General features: G+C 40.7%; 1 protein-coding gene across 1 annotated transcript; it reads left to right on the top strand.

Annotated features, from left to right (window-relative positions):
* Positions 1 to 880: 880 nt before the first annotated feature.
* On the top strand, positions 881 to 22016 carry klf13 (Kruppel-like factor 13). Its single transcript, XM_053510667.1, has 2 exons — positions 881 to 1704; positions 14235 to 22016. The coding sequence occupies exons 1-2, from the start codon at positions 1137 to 1139 to the stop codon at positions 14561 to 14563; spliced, it is 897 nt and encodes a 298-aa protein (XP_053366642.1). The 5' UTR covers positions 881 to 1136; the 3' UTR covers positions 14564 to 22016.
* Positions 22017 to 22304: the final 288 nt, after the last annotated feature.

Below are 22304 nucleotides of genomic sequence, written 5' to 3' on the forward strand. Positions count from 1 at the left end.
TCTTTGCATGGATATCTTTTTATTACTAAAAATCAACAATGAGTTCATCATTAGCAAGTATGTGATAAAAAAAATGAAAAATCTGTGGCTATGACATCACTTCCGGGGTGTGGCACATCATATTTAACAACCATTTTCAGAAAGTGTCCCACTTTACCACTATTCACCCTACATGATGATTGTATAGACAAGTGGGAACTTTGTAACTGGGCAGTTTATTATGTTTCTTTAATGGCACATACATTCAACAATTTGTACAATACCATGTTGCACAACTTGGCAAAGGACTACATCAAAATCCTTACATTGCTGAATAAAACACTGGAAGAAAATGCAGAAAATAGATCTAAAGCTTTTATTGATTTAACACATGTGCATATGATTATGAAGAGCATTTGGATGGTAAAACACACGTAATAGCATATTGACCAGAATGGTGTTCGCCTATGTTTTAAAAGTGAATACTAGGCCAGGATAGATTATATAGGACTAGATAGATAGATAGATAGATAATTTAATTACATTTTAAGAGAAAATTATATATTACAGTAGCCAGATCACATTTTTAGAAGCAATCAAGAAATACTAATCCAAAAAAAAAAAGTAAAATAAATGGAAACGTAAAATTAAAAAGTGGGGGGAAAATCTGTGTACATATATACTAAATGCTATTCATAGTGAAATGATATAGTATTAGACCACAAATGTAATAAATGTATAAAGAAAGAATGCTAGACCACCTTTGGTAGGGTGCTAGATAGGCACACTATTCAGTAAGGTAGTGTCCGGGTTTGGATGGATCCGAGAAGTTTGAGCCGGTGCACTTTGGGACACTCTGCGAGCCAATGAGCGCGAGCGCGCACTGTGACGACACTCCTGGCCACCACGCCCCCAGCGTGGATACCGACAGCTCCAGTGAGCGCAGAGCACAATACTGTCACTTTACATGGGTATGGACTTTTCTGCCACGATGGGGACTTTTTACATTCAACCTACTCAAGTTTACCTGAGCGTCTTTGTCTGAACAGTAGCGAGCAGTCAAGTGCGGCGCGTGAACGGTTCGTATCTCCGCGTGCTTTTATTCAGGATGTCAGGTTTATTGAGAAGCCGGTAACGATACAAAGTGAGTTTGCTGAATGTTCAGCTTCACACAAAAGGGATCGACGACGGACTCGAGCGATTTAGACAAGTGTCACTTCGCTTTTGAATGTCATAAAGAACCATCGGGGGCACTTTTATTTTGCGTGTTTGACAAAATGGAACATTTAGCAGCAGAGTGCCTTGTGTCCATGTCCAGCCGCGCAGTTGTGCACGATCCTAAAGGGAACAAGGAGATTCGACCCGAACCCGCGGCTGCACCCAGGACCGGAGACGAGACCAAGGAAGCGCTGGTGAAGGACAACTCTTCCCTTTTCGTCGTGGCCCGAATTCTGGCGGATTTCAATCAGCAGAGCCCGACTAATTTCGCCGAGCAGGCAAAAACAAAAGAAGAGAGCATGCCACCAAGCCCACCGCGAGAGGATGGAAATTCTGCCACACCTACCGCCGTCCCTGCCGATCCTGCCCTTAAACAAAGAGGCAAGCGATGGAAGGCTCGCGCTGAGCAGGAGTCCCCGCAGAAAAGGCACAAATGCCACTATTCGGGCTGCGAAAAAGTTTATGGCAAATCGTCACATCTCAAAGCCCACCTAAGGACACATACAGGTCAGTTTGCATTGCAGCCAGTGCGCTTTGTCATTTTGCAGCTCAGATAGAGAAAGAAGCACAGCTACAGAAACCGGTTGGGAGCCAATTTTTCCCGATTTACATGAGGATTTATTCTTAGGAGTGAACCTCTACCTCGCTGCATCATCACTCTAAATAAGACGCCGTGCCTCAAATCTTGCTTCTGCGTAGTTACAATTAAACACATGGACAACGATTTTCGACTAATCCGCTAACATTTAGCCATTCTTCAAAAAAAAAAAAAAAATACTAGGCTCATATGTTATTTAAGCTTGCGTCGTAAATAACGTCACGCCCACAGCAGAAGCCTTAGAGTCAGTCTAGCTATATAGCAACAGTTTTCCACCGGTTTAACCCACAGCACCACTTCCGGTGTCTGTGTCTCTATACACTTGAGCTCACTTTAAACAGGAACGCGTACTGTATGAGATATCCGGGGACAATATGTCCCGATCGAGTGCTGGAAGTCAACGCGCGCAGTTAGCACTTGTCCTTATCCATATAGGACAGGCAGTAAACAACCCCCACATAACCTCTAGTTAACACGTACTCTCTTTTCCCCTCTCTCTTACACACACACACGCACATGTATAAAGTTCTACGGAAATCCTACACTTTTCATAAATATTAGTTCTTGTGCAAAAAAAAAAAAAGTTGTCAAACTCAAAGGTCACCAAGCAGCCGAGCAATGCGCGCGACGCACCATTTTAACGCGAACGGATCGTTATTCTTTTTAAATACACTGCCGATAAAAAGGATAACGCATGCAAAGATGGGACTAAACGCGCAGAAAAACGCATAAAGAAAAAAAAGGGGTGGGGGTCGTGCTGGAGTCGTGTAGATGTGGGTGCCTCTTAAGCCCTTTGTTGTTAAGTGCCACACCCCCGCGCGCTACACTGCCAGCTGATCTGGCCAGCAACAGACTCAACTAGACGAGCTCCGAGAGAGAGAGAGAGAGCGAGAGAGAGCGCGGAACACAAGCACACAGCACCACCCTTCTTCAGCTGCACATCTAAAGCTTTTGTGAAAAAAAGATTTAAAAAACAAACAAAAAAATGTGTATTCATATCCACTGATTTTCCACTTAGGTTGCTTTGCTGTTATATTTCATAATTTATGCTCCATGAAACAGCTATGTCTCCTCCCCTCAAAAAGAAAGAGGTCTTACGCTATAGCAATCAGCACATCTGGCATCATAAAAGTAAAGAGAGGTCTCCACCAGGGCTTTGGCTTGACGTGGCTGGCATGGTACACACCCATTTACATGGCTGCTATGGCACACCCTTTTCAGATGCGACAGTGAGTGCAGACAGGATGCACCATGTGAGCAGTAGTGGAAAGGTTGTTTTTGTGAAGCGGTCAGTGGCACACACAAACACAGCCTGAGTGAAAGCAATCCTAAAAACAAGCCCTCTAGCTTATTGCTCATTTGGGTTGGCTAGTTAATTTGAATGTAATTAATAAGCATTATTTAATTTCTTACTCTCACACACGCCTCTTCCTGTTTGTTTGGACCTCCCTCATGACCTTTTGTTTTTGCATCCCTTGCTTCTTGGTTTTGCTGGACACATGTATACACATTATCTATCTATCTATCTATCTATCTATCTATCTATCTATACACACACACACACATACTTGCCCTCACTTGACATTCAGGCTTGTGTGATCGGGTGGTGTTCTGGTTGAATAATGAGTATTCCGTCTCATTTGTTTTGGTAATCAGAGAATGTGGGTCAGTTGAGTTCAGCAGTCCAGACTCTGCCAAAGTGCTATGTGCGCCCAGTCTTTTCCAAAGCACTCAGCAGATTTTCTCTAAGTCCCAACCAATAGATCAAGGAGAAAATGGATCCCTCTCCTAGCTAAACACCACTGTCTAAAAGAAGGGGGAACACTGTGTTATAAAAACAAACCAGTGAGCCAAGTGGGCTGGAGTCCTCATTCGACTTTAGCAACACCCTGAACTCTGTGCCGACTCTGGTTTGAACTCCATGCTGGAACATTTGTTCTTGTGAATCAGAGTCTGGGCACAGACCTCTTTTTCTTTCAGAATAATAAAAAAAAAAAAAGCCTGGAGCTCAGGATTTTTTAAGATGACTCACTGTAGCATTGCTAATGTTTTTGATATGAGGTCATATTAGAATGCAGCAATGTTTTTTCCCCCTACAATATTAGTTAGTTTTGGCTTGCAATTTTGCATATATGTGCCCTATATGATGTAGAACGCCTGGAAAGCCAGCATGTGCTAGCTTGCTGTGAGAAAAGGGGGTTTATGACCAAGCTTGAGCAGATGTACTATTGTGATCAAATGCTGGCTTAAATCATCTGACAGAGGGCTTGACTTGCTGCTTTGAAGAAGACTGCAGTACTGTATGCATTGAAATGCAAATAAAGTGAGAACACCGTAAATAGTAAAAAAAGAAATGTTTGTTGATTTTGATGGCTGTTACACAATATTTATGGTTCATCACTGATTATTCCAACATCCTCCTAACAAGGATTAGAAACATGACTAGACTAGACAAGAACTTTTCACATTGAGTGGCTGCACATTGCTTTTCATGTGTGTAGACCTTATGCAAATCCAGCTTGCTGGCTGTTGTAGCTTTTGGGTGTTTGCACTGCTGCTCTGTATAATTGACTCACGTATCTGAAGTTCACTTGGCTATTCCCTGTAATCCTGTGGCGACCTGTGGTTACAAAATGTTCGTGATTGAGATAAGGTTAGTGGAATGACCTTGAGGTGACTTACAAAGAAATGTGTTACTGCTTAGCTTGACTGTACAGCCAGACTTTGGCTGACTCTTGAATATAGAAGTTAAAATTCACCTTTTCTGTTGGCGGATTGTTGGATCATTCTCTTTGTTTTACGCTAGAGAAACAAAATATGGTCAACCACTTAAAAAGCTGTGATAAATACGCTAAAATCTTGTAATGTATTCCTCATTCCTACAAGTCCATGACGATGGTTCTGATTGCAAAAATTCTACAGATTGCAGTGACATGTAGGAGAAAATCTTAGATTCCTAGAAAATGAGGTTGTGCTGTGCAAGGCTCATAAATCATAATCACCCACACAGATGGATGACTATCACTAGATGTGTTGTCTTATCTGTGACGTAATTTGCTTGCAGGTTGCAATTTGGAGAAGTCTTATTTTTGTAATACATTGAAGAGAAAAAAAACACTCAGTACTACTTTGGTGCAGTATGTATGTGAAATAGAATGGGTGGGGTCCGTATGAGAAACACCCTTGAAACTTGAGAGTTTCAGTGCAAGTGGAGAAAGTGACATATTTGCAGGAAATTTTCAAAGCTGAGACTCTTATACTTGTGGGCAATTTGGCACGCACATGCTATGCTTATAGTGCATTTGAGGTCTTTTCCCCAAGGTTGTTGCGGCAATATTTTTTAACAAAATGTTCGTTATATGAGTTGCAAAGCCACATTTCACCCTTTGCCTCTTTTCCCGAAAATTTGTGGTTTAGTGTAAACTGGGCCAAAAATGTATGACTTAAAGGTCTTTACCTAGGTGTTTAGGTTTTGGTAAGATATGTGTTTGATAATCTTTCATTTATTTGTTTTATCCTCCAGATGAACTGGAGACCTGGATTTGATATTCTTATTGATTGAAATCTTCACTACGTACCCAAAAAAGCCAATTGGGTAATTGCAGAAATATGTTTGATTAGCAGATCCATGTTGGAGTCTATATGTGTATATATATATATACTGCATGTGATTGGGGATATCTGTCAAAATAACCCAGTTTGCTTACATCTGTACATCTCAATAATGTCATTTGGCTCATATAGGGTGAGCTAGTAGTCATGGGAATGTCCAGTAGATTAAAGCAATAATTTAGTGGGTCTAACTTGGTCACATTAAGGTTGAAGCCTTTTTTTTATGCGTTCACATTTTTTTCCTTTCCTCTGCACTGTTTTGCTGAATAGAGGTCAAAGGTTTGTTAAGACATGACATTTTCAAGGGAACATGCTGAATACAAATAGCTCGTTATACTGCATATGTTTGCAAGCCTTCAGCAGGTTGAGGGTCTAAGGTTACTAGACAGATTTGTCTGACAACTCATAAAGGTGGGGTGTGGGTTCCCCTTCCTCTGAACCTCATGGCCTTAGCTATGGAAAATAAGTTAAAAAGCAATACAAGTTATTAGCTAAAACAACTTTTTTTTGGTGGGGACAACATTTCATTCACCACAATAGCGTTAAGTTTGCTGATGCTGTCCCATATGTTAGTGCTTGTGTGTTCACAACCCAGCTGCAATGTCTATAGAGTTTAACTAGGTTAAATAATTCTGTTGCCATGCTGAAATTGAATAACATGAATAACATGTCACGTCATGTCTAGTAATATGTGGTTCGTGTAGAAAAAGTGATGTCTCTGATGTTCTCATCATCTTGTGTGCCAGGAGATACCTCTAATCTTCATGGTTACCAATGTCCCTGACAAAATGGAGTGTTCTAACTGTATTAACTTTTGATAGGGCTCACAAGCAATCACCCAATGGAACCCAAGGACGCAAAAGAATATTTTACAGAAGGTGTACTTTTTTGTTGTTCCTCATATTGAATAACTCATATTGATCCTGGAGGCTCCCTGTGGCATTGTTTTCTTGAGGCACCTTTTTTAGTACTAGTCCACAGAAAGTATTCTGACTCTTGATTTATCAAAAATGTTACACATTGTTAATCTATGTTGCAAAAGGTTTAAATAATGCACTGGAAGATAAAATAGACCAGAGTCTGATCCTCCTCCTGTACTGTCCTTCACACAGCACTGAGCTCACATATCCTTTAGTTAGCTTCGGCAGAATCTTATTAAAAAAAAAACACTCTTTTCCTCCCCACCCCCTCAGCCTTGTGTCCTATTTCCCTGGCTGACAGGGCCTTAAGAAAATGAGTTGCTGAGGTGTTGTGTACTCGACAGGGCCTGGCCTTGCTTGCCCTCTAGTTGCATGCGACCCAGTGGTGTCAGTTTCTCCTCTCAGAAAAGCATGCATTTTTAAGCCCTCCTGATGATTCATAGAGCCACCAGTAGAGGATCTCACACATAATGCGTAGCACTGACTGCTCACTTTGCCATGCCTGGTACATACTGTACAGAGTGGACCCACAGGGGATGGGGGATGAGTTGTTGTCAATGCCCCCCACCCTGGTGATGTAGGTCATTTATGTAGCTGCAGCTGCAGGCAGTCTGATGTGGGTCTTTTCTGCCCGTGCTTTTTGGAGCTAAGAAAGCATGGGGAGTGATGTATATGCGCTTTTATTTATTGTGCCGGAGATTTGTGGTGCCTCCAGGTTCTCATATTTATATTAACTGAAGTCTACAAGGTGCTTGACCCCTCCCTGTCTATACATTTTAAATGGAGGATCCAGAGTACCGTGCTGTGGTTATGGCATAGATGAAAAGGCGCATTCAATCTGACAGGCGGCGGCTTTAGGGGTGGGGAAGGACAGGAGATTGCTCTGCTATTTCACATACGGAGTGAAAAAACCTTATTTTGAAGGCTCCTAGTCTGTCAGTTGGAAGGCTGATAAAGACAGGCAGGAGGATCTGGGTATGTTCTGGCCCTTCCTTTAATGATCAACAACAGTGTTATTTTAGATTGGACTTTGAATTTAGATACAGGAACTTGCAAGGGGGAATGACACACTCAAGGTACACTCAGTGTGCTCAGCACCCTCCTGTCTATGTGAGCATTTCTGCAGATATAAGCAGCTTCTAACAACAGCAGGTGTCTCTTTGTACTTAGTTAACCAGGCTTAAAAAGATTAACCCACAGTCTGGAGCAAAGGAAGCCTGCTAGGCCTTTCTAGTGCCATCATGAAATAAATTAGTCTAATATGATGAGGTGCAGAATTCCATCAAACCTGCATTCTTCCTGTCCAATGAAGGTAGAACGCTAAATGACTTATCGGAGTGTTCCTGCCTGACGCTCTGGTGCATCCGAGTTCCTCTGAGTGCTGTAGGTGGTGGGTGGAGTGAGTAATGGTTATCACAAATGGAATACTGAAATGGCAGACAGCATAGACCCTCCCATAGCACACGAGCCTGATGCTATTGTTCATACCCAGACAGTACTGACACCACAAGATGAGACATGCAGGTCAAAAGTGATTTTTCTTCAGAAACGAAGGAGTTAGCAAATTCAAAATGTTTGTGTTTTGCCATCCGGTCCATCAGCAAGAACATTTCAGTCCACCCATATGTCTTTGTTCTACAGTAGCTATACTTTTAAACAACGGTGAATGCAGATTTGTCCAAGTCAAACCAGTGAAAGCAGACTGGAGATTGAAGAGTCTTTTAACCTCTGGTGTCTGTCATTGTACAGGCCCTTTCCCCATTTTCCTATTTGCACATGCACACAAAAGGTTACGCTGATGCATTAATAAGCAAGGTGTGATTAACTGCCATCTTCCTAGTCTCAGTGTTTCACGGAGATTCTCTACGGATTTTGTAAAAAAACTCTGTATTTGATCACACAGCGTGTGGTGTTAATGCTCTCTCTCTCTTTCACATAAATTAAAGGCAGCCGTGGCTTTATTACCAGTTGCTCTTGAGCCAGTGTTTGTGGTTTTTAGTCTCTATGGTATATATGGCCACACTGAGTTCATTTCTTGGCTTGTTGCACTAGGTGGGTGTGTCCCACATTTTTTTCCAGGGTGGTTATTATATCCGCGGTCACCCCGATGATGATGATGATGATTATGATGATGTCACTGAACTTTCATGAACTAGCGTTGTTTTGAAGCTACTGCTGCAGGAGTGACACGCAGACTGATCTGAGAACAGCATAGCGCTATTATCAGTTGATGAGGATTTGGACAGGACAAATTGGTCTTGGGCTTGGAACAAAAAGGCAGGCTACACCCCATGCAGGGGCTACAGCTTCCACAGCAGTCTTGTCATTAACCCACTGTGGAGAAGCACGGTCGGCTGGCTCCTGCCTGGCTCTCATCCACGTCTATAAATGCAGGAATAAATTATATCCCTCAGATGAGTGCTGCTACTACGCTTGTGGTGCTGGTCTGGGACTCACATTTAGATTGCTGTTGATATGATTGGGCTTATTCAGTGGAGCTCAGTGTGGTAAGTGTAGTGTTTCTCTAACCAATACTTCATATGAACCTTCAAGCCAACTTCATGACAACATCAAACCACTATTATAGGTGGGTTTATGCTGGTAAGAGAAGCATGACTTTATTTTGACTCCAGACAGAAAATGTCTATTTAAGTAAGATCTAGGATCAGACATTTTCTTCATAATTCTTGCTAAAGCCATCAAATGATGAGGATTTGGACAGGACAAGCCTAAAATCTGACTAAAGTCAAACTTGTTTGGTGTCGTTGCCTGCCTTGTTGTCTACTCGGTATAGCTATAGACTAGGGGTGCAACGATTGATCGATGTTGACGAATAAAAACGATAATCACATTAGTTTGGCAACTAATTTAATTGTCGATTAGTTGATGACATTGCCAGTGGTGCTTGATTTTCATGTGAACTGTGAATGCCCTGGTATGTGGGTGTTAGGTTCACTGGACTGAAGTGAGTAATAGCATGATGGCAACCCCCTTCGTGAGCAAAACTCTGTGGGAGCATTTTACTCTTAACTCGAGCAAAGTAGCAACTAGAATGAGAGGGAAAGATTTTGTGCTGACGGGGGCATGACCAAGCGCCACTTAATGGAAAACGTAACAGTCAGGTAAGTTTGGGAGGATTCACACCAGAAGAGAATGTGGATAATTAGTCATTGTGCATCAGGTTTTTACTGTATTTCCATTTCTTTCAATTACCCTTTTTAAGTGAAACACACACACACACGCTTAACTTAACCCTGCCCCTGACACTTGACCATGCCCCTTCACCGCAGGCCGAATCTCAGTTTTCTTAACATTTTAACTTAACCTCCATAATTGCCATCTGCAAGCTTTAAGCCTTAACTAATAGTTCTATTTAATCGCAGCTACTTAGCTTTTTCTTGGGTTTAGATATTGTTTCATTACAAAAGTTTTCATTTTTGTTATACTAATTGGTAGTTACCACATGCATGAAACAAACTCAGGCTAAATGTTAAAACTGATAGCTAAATAAAAGCTATTAAGTAATTGTTTCATTTGTAATATTGATTTATCATTTCAATAATTAATAGATGAATAGATTATTTTAATAGTCGTTAGTTGCAGCCCTACTATGAACTGTATAAAGCAAATGCCATCTAATGAGCAGGGACATATGTCACTGGGCCAACGTGTGTGATAAACCATACATAAAAATAAATTGTTCTAGATATAGTTTTTGGTTATGATTAATCCACATACATAGTGTAATATTTTCACTATGACTGAACTGTCTAGTTGTAATCATTAGTGGAGATATGTAAGGTCAAAAATATACGTCTGTTAAAACGTCCCAGTTTAATGAAAAAGCTTGGTTTAACATACTTCCCCCTCTCTTTCTTTTCATCTTCTTCATCTTAAAAGACTAGCTGAAAGGTGACCAACAAAAAAAATTTTCAAAAAATGTTTTTTTTGGGTTTTGTTCAGATGTACATAGCCCTCAAGATGGAGTAGTGCGGCCTGGGAGGCGTACTTTGTGAGGGTTATAGCGCTGAACAGCCAGGGAGGAGTCATTAGACCTCACGTCATTCATGTCTGACTGCCTGCTTTGCTGTCTCACTTCCCTGCTTGCTTTTAAGGCTCACGGCTGAAGAGGCTGGTGGAATTTTATCCTTGTTCTTCTTAGAACAGGTGACTGATGTTAAGTCTTGTGGCTCGTCATTCAGTCTCCTTTAGGGTTGCTCAGATACAGGGCTGATCAGGTGTCCATGGAGCAGACGGTTGGCCTCAAAGAGCCTCTCTCCTATTTCCCCCTGATCCATCTCAAAGCCCATTCAGGATAGATGCAATCTCACTACTGTATTATACCATGGCGCACATTCATGCCCCAGCTAAACAAACCATTTATAAGTCTGCTTGAGTTGTTCAAGACGGCTACCTATGACGTAATTGCATCATCTCGAAGGGGAGACATTTGCTGCTCTGTTTTCTGTACTCGTTGTATCTGTGATGTAACTGCCTGTCGAGGTAACTGGGTCACTGTGTTCGTTAGTGAAGAGGACACAACAAAAGCCTTTCCTCATTACTGCACTGTGTTCTTGGAAATCCAGGGACACTTAGTCCTGCTGGTTTCCTGCCAAACAGAGTTGTGCATGCTGGCAGCTTCTGACATCACCACCCACAACCTGGGTCATGTAATGCAACATTGCTTTGCCCCACCTACACTGCAAGCACCCCCCCAGAAGTCTGGTAAAAATGATAGCAGTGAAGGGAAAGGCTAGGAGAGATGTGCGTTGTGCAAAGTGGGTGGAGCAGGTCTGGCACAGCACAGAGCAATGACTGTGGCCTCTCTATTATTTATTCACAGAATCTCTCAAAAGACCCCTCACAGTCATTCTCTTTATCCCAGGGATTCTGCAACTGCCCAGTGTTAGTGATGTCCTTTCAAATAAATCTATAAGTCAGGTAAATAACAAGTAAACTAGCCTTTGTTCATGCAAATGTTAGTTTGTGGCCTCACTGGACACAGATGGACACACAGTCAGAAAATCCTGAGCTCAGCAGTTCTTCTGAACAGACAGCTTGCTCTTGTTTCAAATATTTGGTGACACCATGTGATACCTTTTGTCTGGAGGTTTTTTACCTGACTACACACCCACAAGCTCTATCTTTACTCAGGAGTGTTCTGAACCATCGCTATCGACAGCAGCACAAAGGATAGCAGCCAGGGTGCGCTCCAGCGTGGATGTGCTCTAGAATGATCAGGAATTTAATCTGCACTTAAATCGCTACTGCTGCTACTGGTGTGGCACATTTTCAAACTCCCACACACTTTTGGTGGTTTCATTTCCTCTTCTTTTTATACTTCTTCTCCCTTTATTTCCAAATGAAATTTGTCACACACACACACACACACACACACACACACACACACGCACACACACACACACACACACACACACACACACACACACACTGGTTCAGCTTTCTAAGTGCATTATGCTCCTCAGCAAGAAAAGTAATGGCTTAGAGACTCCATTCCTGATCATCTTTCTTATGACCAGTGAAATATTTATGTTGCTGGATCTGTTTTCTTTTGCGCTAAGGCAATGTGAAGAGACAGAAAATGTCTGAGAGGTTTTATTAAATGTGTATCCTTATACGAACAACTGAATGCAAACACAATGTTTCCTTAAATAATAATCCTATTATACAGATCATAGGTTACTTATGTAATTACTTAAGCTGAAAAAGCATGCTCCTGTTTCCACTATTATGCTTTTGGTCATATTACATGATGGACATGTGCAGGATGTTGAAATGGGTCAAAGAGTGACCCTTTTCAATTAGGTCGCCAGTACGTAAGTGATGAATGGACCAGAGCAGAGAGATTAATATTATGTGTGGATGGACACTCGTGCATTTATGCAGCCAATGAGGATTCAGTGGTGGTTTGTTCGCACAATGAGACAGTAGGGACTTTTTTTCTGGCATGAGGATTACTCTGTTTATGTGGGTGTGTAGGCACTGTCATGGCCTTGGGTATTTGTGAATTAAATAAACTACTATGAGAAAAGTATGGTCAGTGAATGTCCATACAATCTGTGTGAATATTTTACTTATTGAGTTGGCATCCTGAGTGACTAAGTAAGATTGTTTGTGTTTCTATCTCTGTGTGTCTGTTTGTGTATCAGAGGTCTGAGAGGCCGGGGGAAATGGGGAACTCCACTCAGTCTGTCTGCACGAGAATGGCAGGACATGAACCCATCCCGAGCCACCATAGATAGACCCAGTCTGCTTTACAGCCATTCTGTGGTGGGGGAAGGGACCTCGGTGTCTCACGCCAATCTGGCATCATACTAAATGTGTTTAAAAGAGGCACAGTGATTTTCCACTGGGACCTATGGGGAAACCACCAAACAAAGACTGTTATACTGGCCTGTCTGGAACTCATACATACATTTCCTGCTTTGTCTAACTTCCTTGCATCATGACCGAGAGGTCTGATTTCTTTCTTTTTCCCTACCTCCACGGTGCAAGATGCTTTGTTGGACTATATGCATTGCTACCACATGGAAATGAACAAAATATATAGTTTACAGCATATGAAGGCACATCCGGGACCATATACAGTGTAGATTTGTGTTAAAGTCTTGTTTTATTGCATGATTTGAGAGTGGAAAGGGTATAATTACCTCCTGTATGGACTCACTAATAGTTACACGTTGGCAGAGACAGGGTAACACTTTAGCATCTGAATCCTGTTTAATTAGTCTCTGTCTGAAGTGGCTTTGCTTTGCTTAAGTGTTTTTAGTATCAAGCGTAAAACCTTTTTTTCCCCCCACCTGGTGTTTTTGCTTTTTACACTCCTGGCACCCAGCTCAGAATATCCCACAGAGTATATGTGCCTAACTTTAGTAAAAAAAAAAAATATATATATATCCCAACTCTTCATCAATTAGTAAGATGGTACGTATGCTCGATTTCTAATGCTGTGCATTCCTGGCTTAATGTTTGGAGGCTTTTCACTCAATTTAATGACAGTAAAAACATTTCACAGGCTATTCTGCAGCTGGAGCACTAATGAGAGAGTCGGTGCGTTCTCCGCAGTGCCTCATAAAATTCTGAAAAGCATGAGAGGCTTTATGTCTGTATGCAGGGTGTTCATTTGTAATGTAAATGCTGGATGAGAGGTTTGAACCCGGGAGTGCCCAGTGTGAGCATGGATTCTGGCCACTGTGCTTATGCTCTGCTGTGTTCCATCCAGTCCTATAGTTGGAGCTAGACAGCTTCACTTATTCCTGCGAAGAAGCTCAGATTCACAAAATGGCTGAATATGCCTGGCCCCCTTAAAACACTTCTCCTTTCAATACCCAAGCCCTAACTTAAACCACCGTAACAGAAACAGTAGCTACTTTTGTTTCATGCTTGTATGGATTCAGGTGGTGAGAAATGATCTTGACACAAATAGGCAAGTTTTACCAAAACAGGATGTCTGTAGTTGTTTAATAAGGGCCATACAAGATACAAAGGAACATGGCAGCACTTGGACGTTTCTAAAAGAGCCTTTTGTCTCCATAAGGGAAGGAAAAACTGCTAGGGTAACATCAGCTGGCACGGACGGTTAGCACTGTATGCACTGATGACTTGTAGCCTCCTCAGTATAGGATTTAGAGAACTGGTAATGAGAAAAAGAGGCCCAAATTGGCGTAAATCATGTTTTGTCAGAAACGAACAGAGCTAGGTGGAAATACAAACATAGACAGGTTTATACTGTGTATACAAGGTTATATTTTTAAGTAACTGTATTGTGTATACATTCATATTTAATCTATATCGTACTGTTTGTATTGTCTGAGCATACACTAGTTCTAGGTGTCTGTTGGTGTTGGGTAAATACTGACAGTTGTGTGTGTTTGTGTGCGATGTAGGAGAACGGCCCTTCCCGTGCACCTGGCCTGACTGCAGTAAGAAGTTTGCCCGCTCGGACGAGCTGGCACGCCATTACCGCACACACACGGGAGAGAAGAAGTTTGGCTGCCCGCTGTGCGACAAGCGCTTCATGCGCAGCGACCACCTGATGAAGCATGCTCGCCGCCATTCCGACTTCCAGCCAGACATGCTAAAGAGGCAGCAAGGAGGCAGCAGCACGCTGAACGCCACGAGCAGCACACGGCCCGGATCGCTGAGCGACTACAGCCGTTCGGATGCCTCCAGCCCCACGCTCAGCCCCACGCTCAGCCCAGCCAACTCGCCTTAAACCCACCTGCACTTTCCGCCCTCTGCCCCCTGCAGCTCAGTGCTGAATATTTTTTTTTAATTTTTTTTTTTGGTTTGTTTTTTTTTAAACTCAAGTTGTTTTCTGTCAAAAGTAGTGATGTTGCACACTTGTTAGCCGCCACCTCTCTTTGCTAATCCTTTTTGCTTGCTGTGGTGTACTCTACTGTACATAACTGCTTCCTGTAATGCATTTTTTTTTCCCTAAACAACTTCAAAAAAGAGTAAAAGTCGAAAAAAGAGAAGAAAAATGCCTTTCCTAAATGGCAATATTTACATGATGTACCATATGTTTGTATTTTTATAGCCTCTGGCAAAAGCCAGTTTCCATTGTATTTTTTTTCTCTCTTTTGATCAAATCTCTTCAAGTGAACAAAAATTTACACAGAATTAACAGGTATAATATTTTTTTCTTCCTTTTTCTCTCGTTTTCTTTCGTTTTTAATTTATGACGGGTTAGGGGGAGTGGCGCACACACACACCTCAGGATTCTAGACAGTTGTTTTTCTTTCCTTCTCCTTTAATATTCACACTGACTGCACAATACAAGCATCACTTTACTCTGAAATTCAACAGGGGTTGAATTTTATGCCCTGCTCAGGGATGGCCTTGTTAGCTTGAAAGAATGAACATGAAGAGAAAACATACATAAAGCAGCCTTACACTCAACAACAACAAAAAAAAAATTGCACTCTTCCTTTTGTCTTTTTTTTTAGTGGATTTCACATCAGGTGAAACTAGTACTAGGTTTAACAGTCATTAAAAACTCAATAAGACGTGGTACCCCAGAATAGGGACTAAAATGGAGTGGAAGTCATTGTGTATGGAGACTGGAAGTAACTCTTTTCATTTTTTTTACATTGCTATCTCTAAGACTTTTTTTGGGGGGGGGGATCTTGGGATATGTCCTTTTTTTAAAGGGCTGTGTTATAGTGGCATGTTTCTTTTTTTTTCCTTCTTTAAATATTTCACTTGTTCAAATCTGCATGAAGAAAAATAATGAACATCAGATTTCACCCACTATGAACATATACCCGTGTGTGGTCATATAACACAGTAAGACAGATTTTTATTTTTTAAACATTACACTTCACTGCACACGTTTGTGGCACAATTCTGGTGGGTCCTCATGTCCTTAGGCCGTTATTGATTTCATAGATTTGTGTGTGTGCCACATTTCAGGGCAGAGCTTTGTTCACACAGTAAAGACAGATATAGGTCATTTACACACACGCAAGTGTGAACTGTCGAGATGAAAAATCAGACTTAAGCCACGAAACTTGTGGTGTTAATGTCGCTAAAGAAAATCCCTACATTGTGTGAATGTAGGTGTTAAAACTGCCATTACATGTACCACCTTCCCAATGAGGAGAATAGATCCCACTGGCCTGAACCAAATCCCCTGAAACGTGGAGGATAAAGTTTCAAAGCAGCAGCACTGCACCATAAAGACTGCACATGCATCAGCTTCAGGTTTTTTCCGTAACAGTACAGGTTTATTACACATAACAAGGGGACTTTGATTCTTTCCATTTGTGTGTGTGTGTTTTTTTTCTTTATTTAATTTTTTTTAAGAAAGCACAAAACAGGAAACCACCAAAGACTGGAAGGTGTGAAGTTGAGAATAGGAACGCTTTTCTGCCTGTGGTATCCAGCGCTGGGGGAAGGGAGATGCATTGGCAGTCTCAGGTAATGACAGATGCCTCGGCCATGTGACCTTGCCCACCTTACTGACTGCCACCTGCCGCTTAGGAAACGACTGTGTTTAAAATCAGTCTAGTGATAGCATACTGGAAAGGGAAAGCAATAGCAGTACCCACAACATGCTTCATTCACTGCTTTAAAAAAAAAAAAAAAAGAGGCAGCCATTGAGAGGACAGATGAAGTACTCGAGGATATCCCCCAGGGTCTTTGTTCTGGCACACTGAATGCAGCCTGGACGACTGCAGGTCTTCAGAGAGCAGAAAGCTGGAAACTGGGCTGGGTTGCTGGTGCAGTAATGGGAGACTACAGCGTGCATAAAGAAAAGCAGCTATCTGGATAAGGCAGGAAAGAAAGAGCCGACCCCGAGGGAGCCTGATAAAGACATGGGCTTTATCATAAGTCGAACAGTTCAGCAGAGGAGACAGCTAGTTAGCACTACCCTCTCTGGCTTTTGGACTGTAACGCAGCTCTCCACTCCTAAGCATGCTGCCCCTTTTCCTGCCCACCCACTAAGTGCTAACGGAAGAAGGAGCATCCTGTCATCTATCACACATGGCACATGGCACAGGGTGGTGGATCTTCTCTAATCAAAAGCCATCGAAATTTGAGGACATTGTAAGGATTTCACAAGTAAGGAAGTTGAGCCAAGGAGTAAAGGACCCATGAACAATAGGAATGCTGGTATCAATAAAAATTTTAAGCATATCCTGTCAGATCTGGAGTTCTGAATCTTTGGAGAAGAAAAGGAAGCTAAATTTACAGTTTTTCCCCCAGTGCTAAGCCCTTCCAGGCTTTACTCAGACACATCTTTCTTTTTTCTTTGCACAGCTGCCTTAAAGACAGTTGTATAGATCAGAGTCACAAGATAAGACGAGCAGCACGCAGCTGTAAGACTGTGGACTTTTTGGACTTTTCGTTCTTTGAGTATCCAGACCTCTACACAGACTTCTTTACTGTCGCAGAGACACTGATCGAAACAGTCAGTGTTACTGCTAAACACATTACCTCAATATACCATTACAGCAGCTGCTTTCAAACTTGATCCTCATTAAACAAGGGGCATTAGACTCATGAAATATTGTTGCTAACAAATCCATGCAGTTACACATACATATCATTAAACAAACAGCAGTTTACCGTCCTTCGCCTGCTAAAGCTTGAGAGGATGATGGCCCTGTATGAGAAAGTGGTCTTATGTTTCGCATACTTTTTCTCATCACTCAAGCCACAAGCGTAAAAAAAAAACAAACAAAAAAAAACCCTGCCATGAGGCACCCTGTCAAAACTATTTTGGCACTTTGTCTCACACACATATATTTACACTCTGATGCACATGCACATTCATCCATCTCGCACTTGTCAAGTCATTGTCACCTGCACTAGGTTGTCGTCTCAGTCGTCATGCACATGCTTATTTGCTTTGAATCTTAATACCTTGTGGAGGGAGATGGGAGATGGGAGAGGATTGGGGCACTGTGGCACTACCCAGCTGGGGATGCCATATTCCTGGACTGTAGGAGCAGATGAAGGCCTGTGAATAGCATTCCTTGTCTCCACTCTTCACCCTCCCTTTCCCAGTCTTTCCCCTCCCTTCCCTTCCCTTCCCTTCCCTCAGGGCCTCACAGCCAGAGTCTTTCAAAACAGCACACATAATCAAAGCTTTCTCTCTTCTCTCGCTCTCTCTATAAAGAAAATACCCGTAACAAAATGAAACAGCATTACGCATGCAATACTGCTGCAGCAAGACAACACATAATGCATTTTCACTATTAGGTCATTTTAAACAGACTCCAGAGATTTTGGAATCAAAGTGCCATCCAATTCCACTCTGTTATAGCTAACGCTGGAACACTAATTTAGTAAGTACTAATTAGCTAAATGCCCTCTCGGCGCAGCTGTCATCAACCGACCCCAAAGAGGAGATAATAACACCTTTCCATTCATATTGCTGACATATGCTGACCAGAAGCTTTTACTCACACCACCAAAGAGCCGCATGTTGCAGTAGAGAGGAAGCGCTGTAGGTCATCTCTGTGTTCTCTTCACCGGTGGTCAGAAAACACAGTGGTTCTCCAGTAGCATGTTCAAACACCACTCAGGACCATGTCTGGTCTTTAAATTGGTCTCACCATCTTGGGTCATGGTGAGATATAATGTAATGATTACACTTTTTTTTTTTTTCCCAGTCTCTGGCACTCACTTTGGTTACCTATAACAGGTCAGTGTGAGACGTCAAAAAAAGATGCATTCTCTTTCGCTTCTTGTAGTCACTGTACTGAAACGACTTGAATCAGAAATGAGACCATTGAACATAGATTGTGGCATGTTTAGGGTAAATCTGCTCTCTCCTTGGCTTACAGTTCAATTTTACATGTGATTTATATGTATTCACCTGGCTTGGTTTGTTTGTAATATATATTTTCGTGTTGTGTTATTATTATTATTATTATTATTATTATTTCCTTTTTCTGAATGAAAACATATTTAGTTTCTGATAACTGTTGTTTTTGTTTTACATTTTTTATCTCAGTTTTTAAAGCCTTGAGCAAGACAAGCACCAAGAGGTAACTCTTTATGCAGAGACACTGAATTTTTGTTATACACAGGATATAGATTTTTTTTTTTCCTTTACAAGTTGTGGAGAGAAGTGAGAGAAAGGGTTGAAGTTAACTTTTCTAAGGCTAATATTTTCTTCTTTAATGCCTTGCACATAATTGATATAATTAGCTTCGTTTTCAAATGACACATAACCATAGAGACCATAGCATTGTGAATAGGTAGTGTAGTCCCATGCTATTATTGTTATTATTATCATTATTATTATTGTTACATTTTTTTCATTCTCTCCTTGATTATAGATGACCATTTTGTTACACATCATGTTATCATTTTTTTCCAAACTTGTACTTTTCAAAACGACTCAGAAGGTTATGAAGTATGAAGTATTTTGTCATTAGATTGGCAAAACTGAAATAATGGGCCAACCATGATGTCAACATTGTCTGATTTATTAATATCTATTAATTCAAACTGTTAAGTTGTAAAAGAAAATACCTAAATGTTTCACAAAGTCCTTTAATGTGAATCATAAATCTCATTTAATTATTAACTTACCCCAATTTAGCATAAATTAATTTCTATTTTCTGTTGCTAGAATTATACTAATCAATTTTAGTGGATTTTAATTTTGGGAAATGTGACTAATATTGTTTGAATAGCACATTAGCTTTGATGAGTGCCAAAGGCATTAAAGTAGCAATTCCAGGAGAAACCCTTAGAAAATTAATGCATATTCCATAATAGGTGACATTAACTAAATAACCTTGTACAGTTTTCTATGAGTGATGTGTTTTTAAAGTACGTGTACAGGACTGAATGATGTGTGTTTTTAAGTTTAGCTGTTTGTTTTTTTCTTTTGGTGTGACATTTATGTAGCTTTATGTTGTTTTTTTCTCTGATTATATTGCTTTCTTAATTTTTCTGTCTACAATCTGATGCTGTACAATTTTGAACATACATAGTTTAATAGTCTAAACTCTTGGACGCTATTATTGTTATATTAATCAGAAGTGAAAGCCCAACCATTCCAAAGGATTGCAATTTCATTTGCTGTAAATGTGCTGCTTATATCAAACCAATGCATAGAAGCTAAATTACTTTTATGTATTTATTTTATGTTCAGTTTTGGACTGTGATATACTTTAATGAACTTTTACTATATACTTTACTATACATTTGTGACTAGTTATTTTGGGTACTTACATATTGCTCATATTTTATTTTCCTGCTGTTTTGACAATGCGCTTGTACTATATTTGATGGTGCCTACTGGACAAAATAGACACAACCATTCATGTTGGGACAGGATAAGCAGTAAAACCTGGGCCTCTCATAAAAGGGATTTTGCAAGCCTGTTTGCTTGGCAGGTGTGCATATTATTTTGTAGCCATTCCCATGAGACGTGAAAGACATGTAAAACAGGGGCTAGCCCAGTGGAACTGTTGCATGGAACATGGGCCAAAGTGGTACAAAGCATCTGCCACTTGAGCCATCAAGCGAATTAACCCACACTGTACAATTAATTGAAGTTCAGCACTGGGTTCCTGTAACTAGAGCCTCACTGGATTGTCACCAAAGACGTCTAGAGTGGATGAACGTATGATGTTTGCATTTATGTTAGCTGGAATTCAGGCTGCCATTTCACAAAGCACATTAGAGTGCTTTCAGCTGAAAGGAAAAAAAAAATGTTTATCCTTCAAATCATATGACTCATTGGGTTATTCCCAAATGAGTCTGCCAGGAAGTTCAGGAAACAAAAGAGACCCTTTGAGGAACAAACAAAGCCATGGTAAACTAAATAGCTCGCTCTGTGTGTTAATTGTCCTAGTAACACATATCTGTTAAACATTATGTAGGCTGTTTGCCCATTTTTGCTTATTGGATCTTCTAAAGCTGAAATGAATGGCGTCCACAGGTAGAATAGCACTGTGCTTGCGCAGGTTGTTTTTTTTGTCCGAATAACCCATGTTTGGCCGTGAAATGCCTCTCAGTAATTGTGTGGCCTGGGAGGGAAAAAACCCCGACATCAAGTGTGAGCACATTTTAGGAATTACTGGAAACATCCTTCAAATTGAAATGTAAATGTTTACCAGGGAAAAAACATGGCTTTGTTGTTGTTCGCATTATGTTGCTAATCCCACAAAATATGTAAAATATGGGGGATTAAGCTATGTATTTTCACTGTACGTTAAGACCTGCAGAATGCGATCATGTTCTTACTATTGGTCATTTGTCAATTTTGGTCATCTCATATTTTGCGTGGTCAGACTTGACTAGCCTTTTAGAACCAGTGGCGTCAGCAGGGACGAGGCTGCTGTGGTAGCAGCTGTTAATGAGGACGCATGACTGGATTACTGTATGAGGCTCAAACTCAGAAGCACCCTTCTCTTTGTTCCCTTTTTTATATGGTGCACTCTATATGGTAAACTTACTCTATGAGGCCCAACATTTATGATGTTTGACACGGACTGGACTGTCTTCAAATCATTTTCTTTTGCTTTAAGGCATCTCATTTTGTTCTTTCTATATGGGACGATTCGCTTGACGTTGGTGACATTCAATGGCCTTCATGGATTATACTTTGTGCGTTTGCACGCCAATGATGCACATTTTTTGTACCAACTTGTCAATCTCCAATCATAAAATGAACAAATACAGATGTTGTATTAAGAATTTTTGGGAGGTTGTAGACGCTACAGGCTGTCCTCTAGGCTTTATGTGTATACTTGGCTTGCCTTCCTGATGTATGTATTAGTCTTTATTTTCTATCACCATACAATGCCTGTTCCTGTGACTCCGGCGCAGCTATACAGCGCTTCGTACAAAATAACTCATATTTCAACTATGGCCAGTTTCTCTCTTCATGACCTCATTCAAAACCTGCCATTCATTACCATTTTTTCTTCTTTTATTTTCTTTAATCAACCAAATCACTACAGTGAAGTATTACAGTTGTACAGTTCCATGAATTATACCAACGCTTAATGTTGCTGGTCATGGTTTCTCTGCTGTATCTTTTTATGACATTATTTTTTACATTCTAGACAATATATTGTGACTCTGTCCTATGCAAATATGAGAATTAACAAGAATTTGTCAAATAATGTTTGTGTCAACTTGTATGCATGAAATAGTGAAGTTTACATTTGAAAATAAATGCATAAATAATCAGCTTTATTGTAGTGAAGCGTGTGAGTTATGTAATATTTATCTTGCATTCTTGTTTTTCTTTAAGCAGATGGTGTCTAGATTGATGAAGTTATTATTTATTATTATTATTATTATTATTATTATTATTTCTCACACACTTAAAGCAAAGTAAGCAACAGTCTTACAAATGTTCACAGTATCACTACTTTAACCACCTAAAATATCTTCATGTGTACGACATATGCTTTCTAATCAGTTTCACTGTAGTTACTATAGACGTGAGGAGTGCAAGGGCTTAGATGAATATGTAA

The sequence above is a fragment of the Clarias gariepinus genome, chromosome 2 (assembly GCF_024256425.1).
Source record: "Clarias gariepinus isolate MV-2021 ecotype Netherlands chromosome 2, CGAR_prim_01v2, whole genome shotgun sequence".
NCBI classification, from domain to species: domain Eukaryota; kingdom Metazoa; phylum Chordata; class Actinopteri; order Siluriformes; family Clariidae; genus Clarias; species Clarias gariepinus.

Excerpts from the sequence above, each read along its gene's own strand:
- klf13 (XM_053510667.1), top strand. The coding sequence starts at position 1,137 with ATGTTCAGCTTCACACAAAAGGGATCGACGACGGACTCGAGCGATTTA. Across the intron at positions 1,705-14,234 it reads CCACCTAAGGACACATACAG|GAGAACGGCCCTTCCCGTGC; the intron begins GTCAGTTTGCAT and ends TGTGCGATGTAG.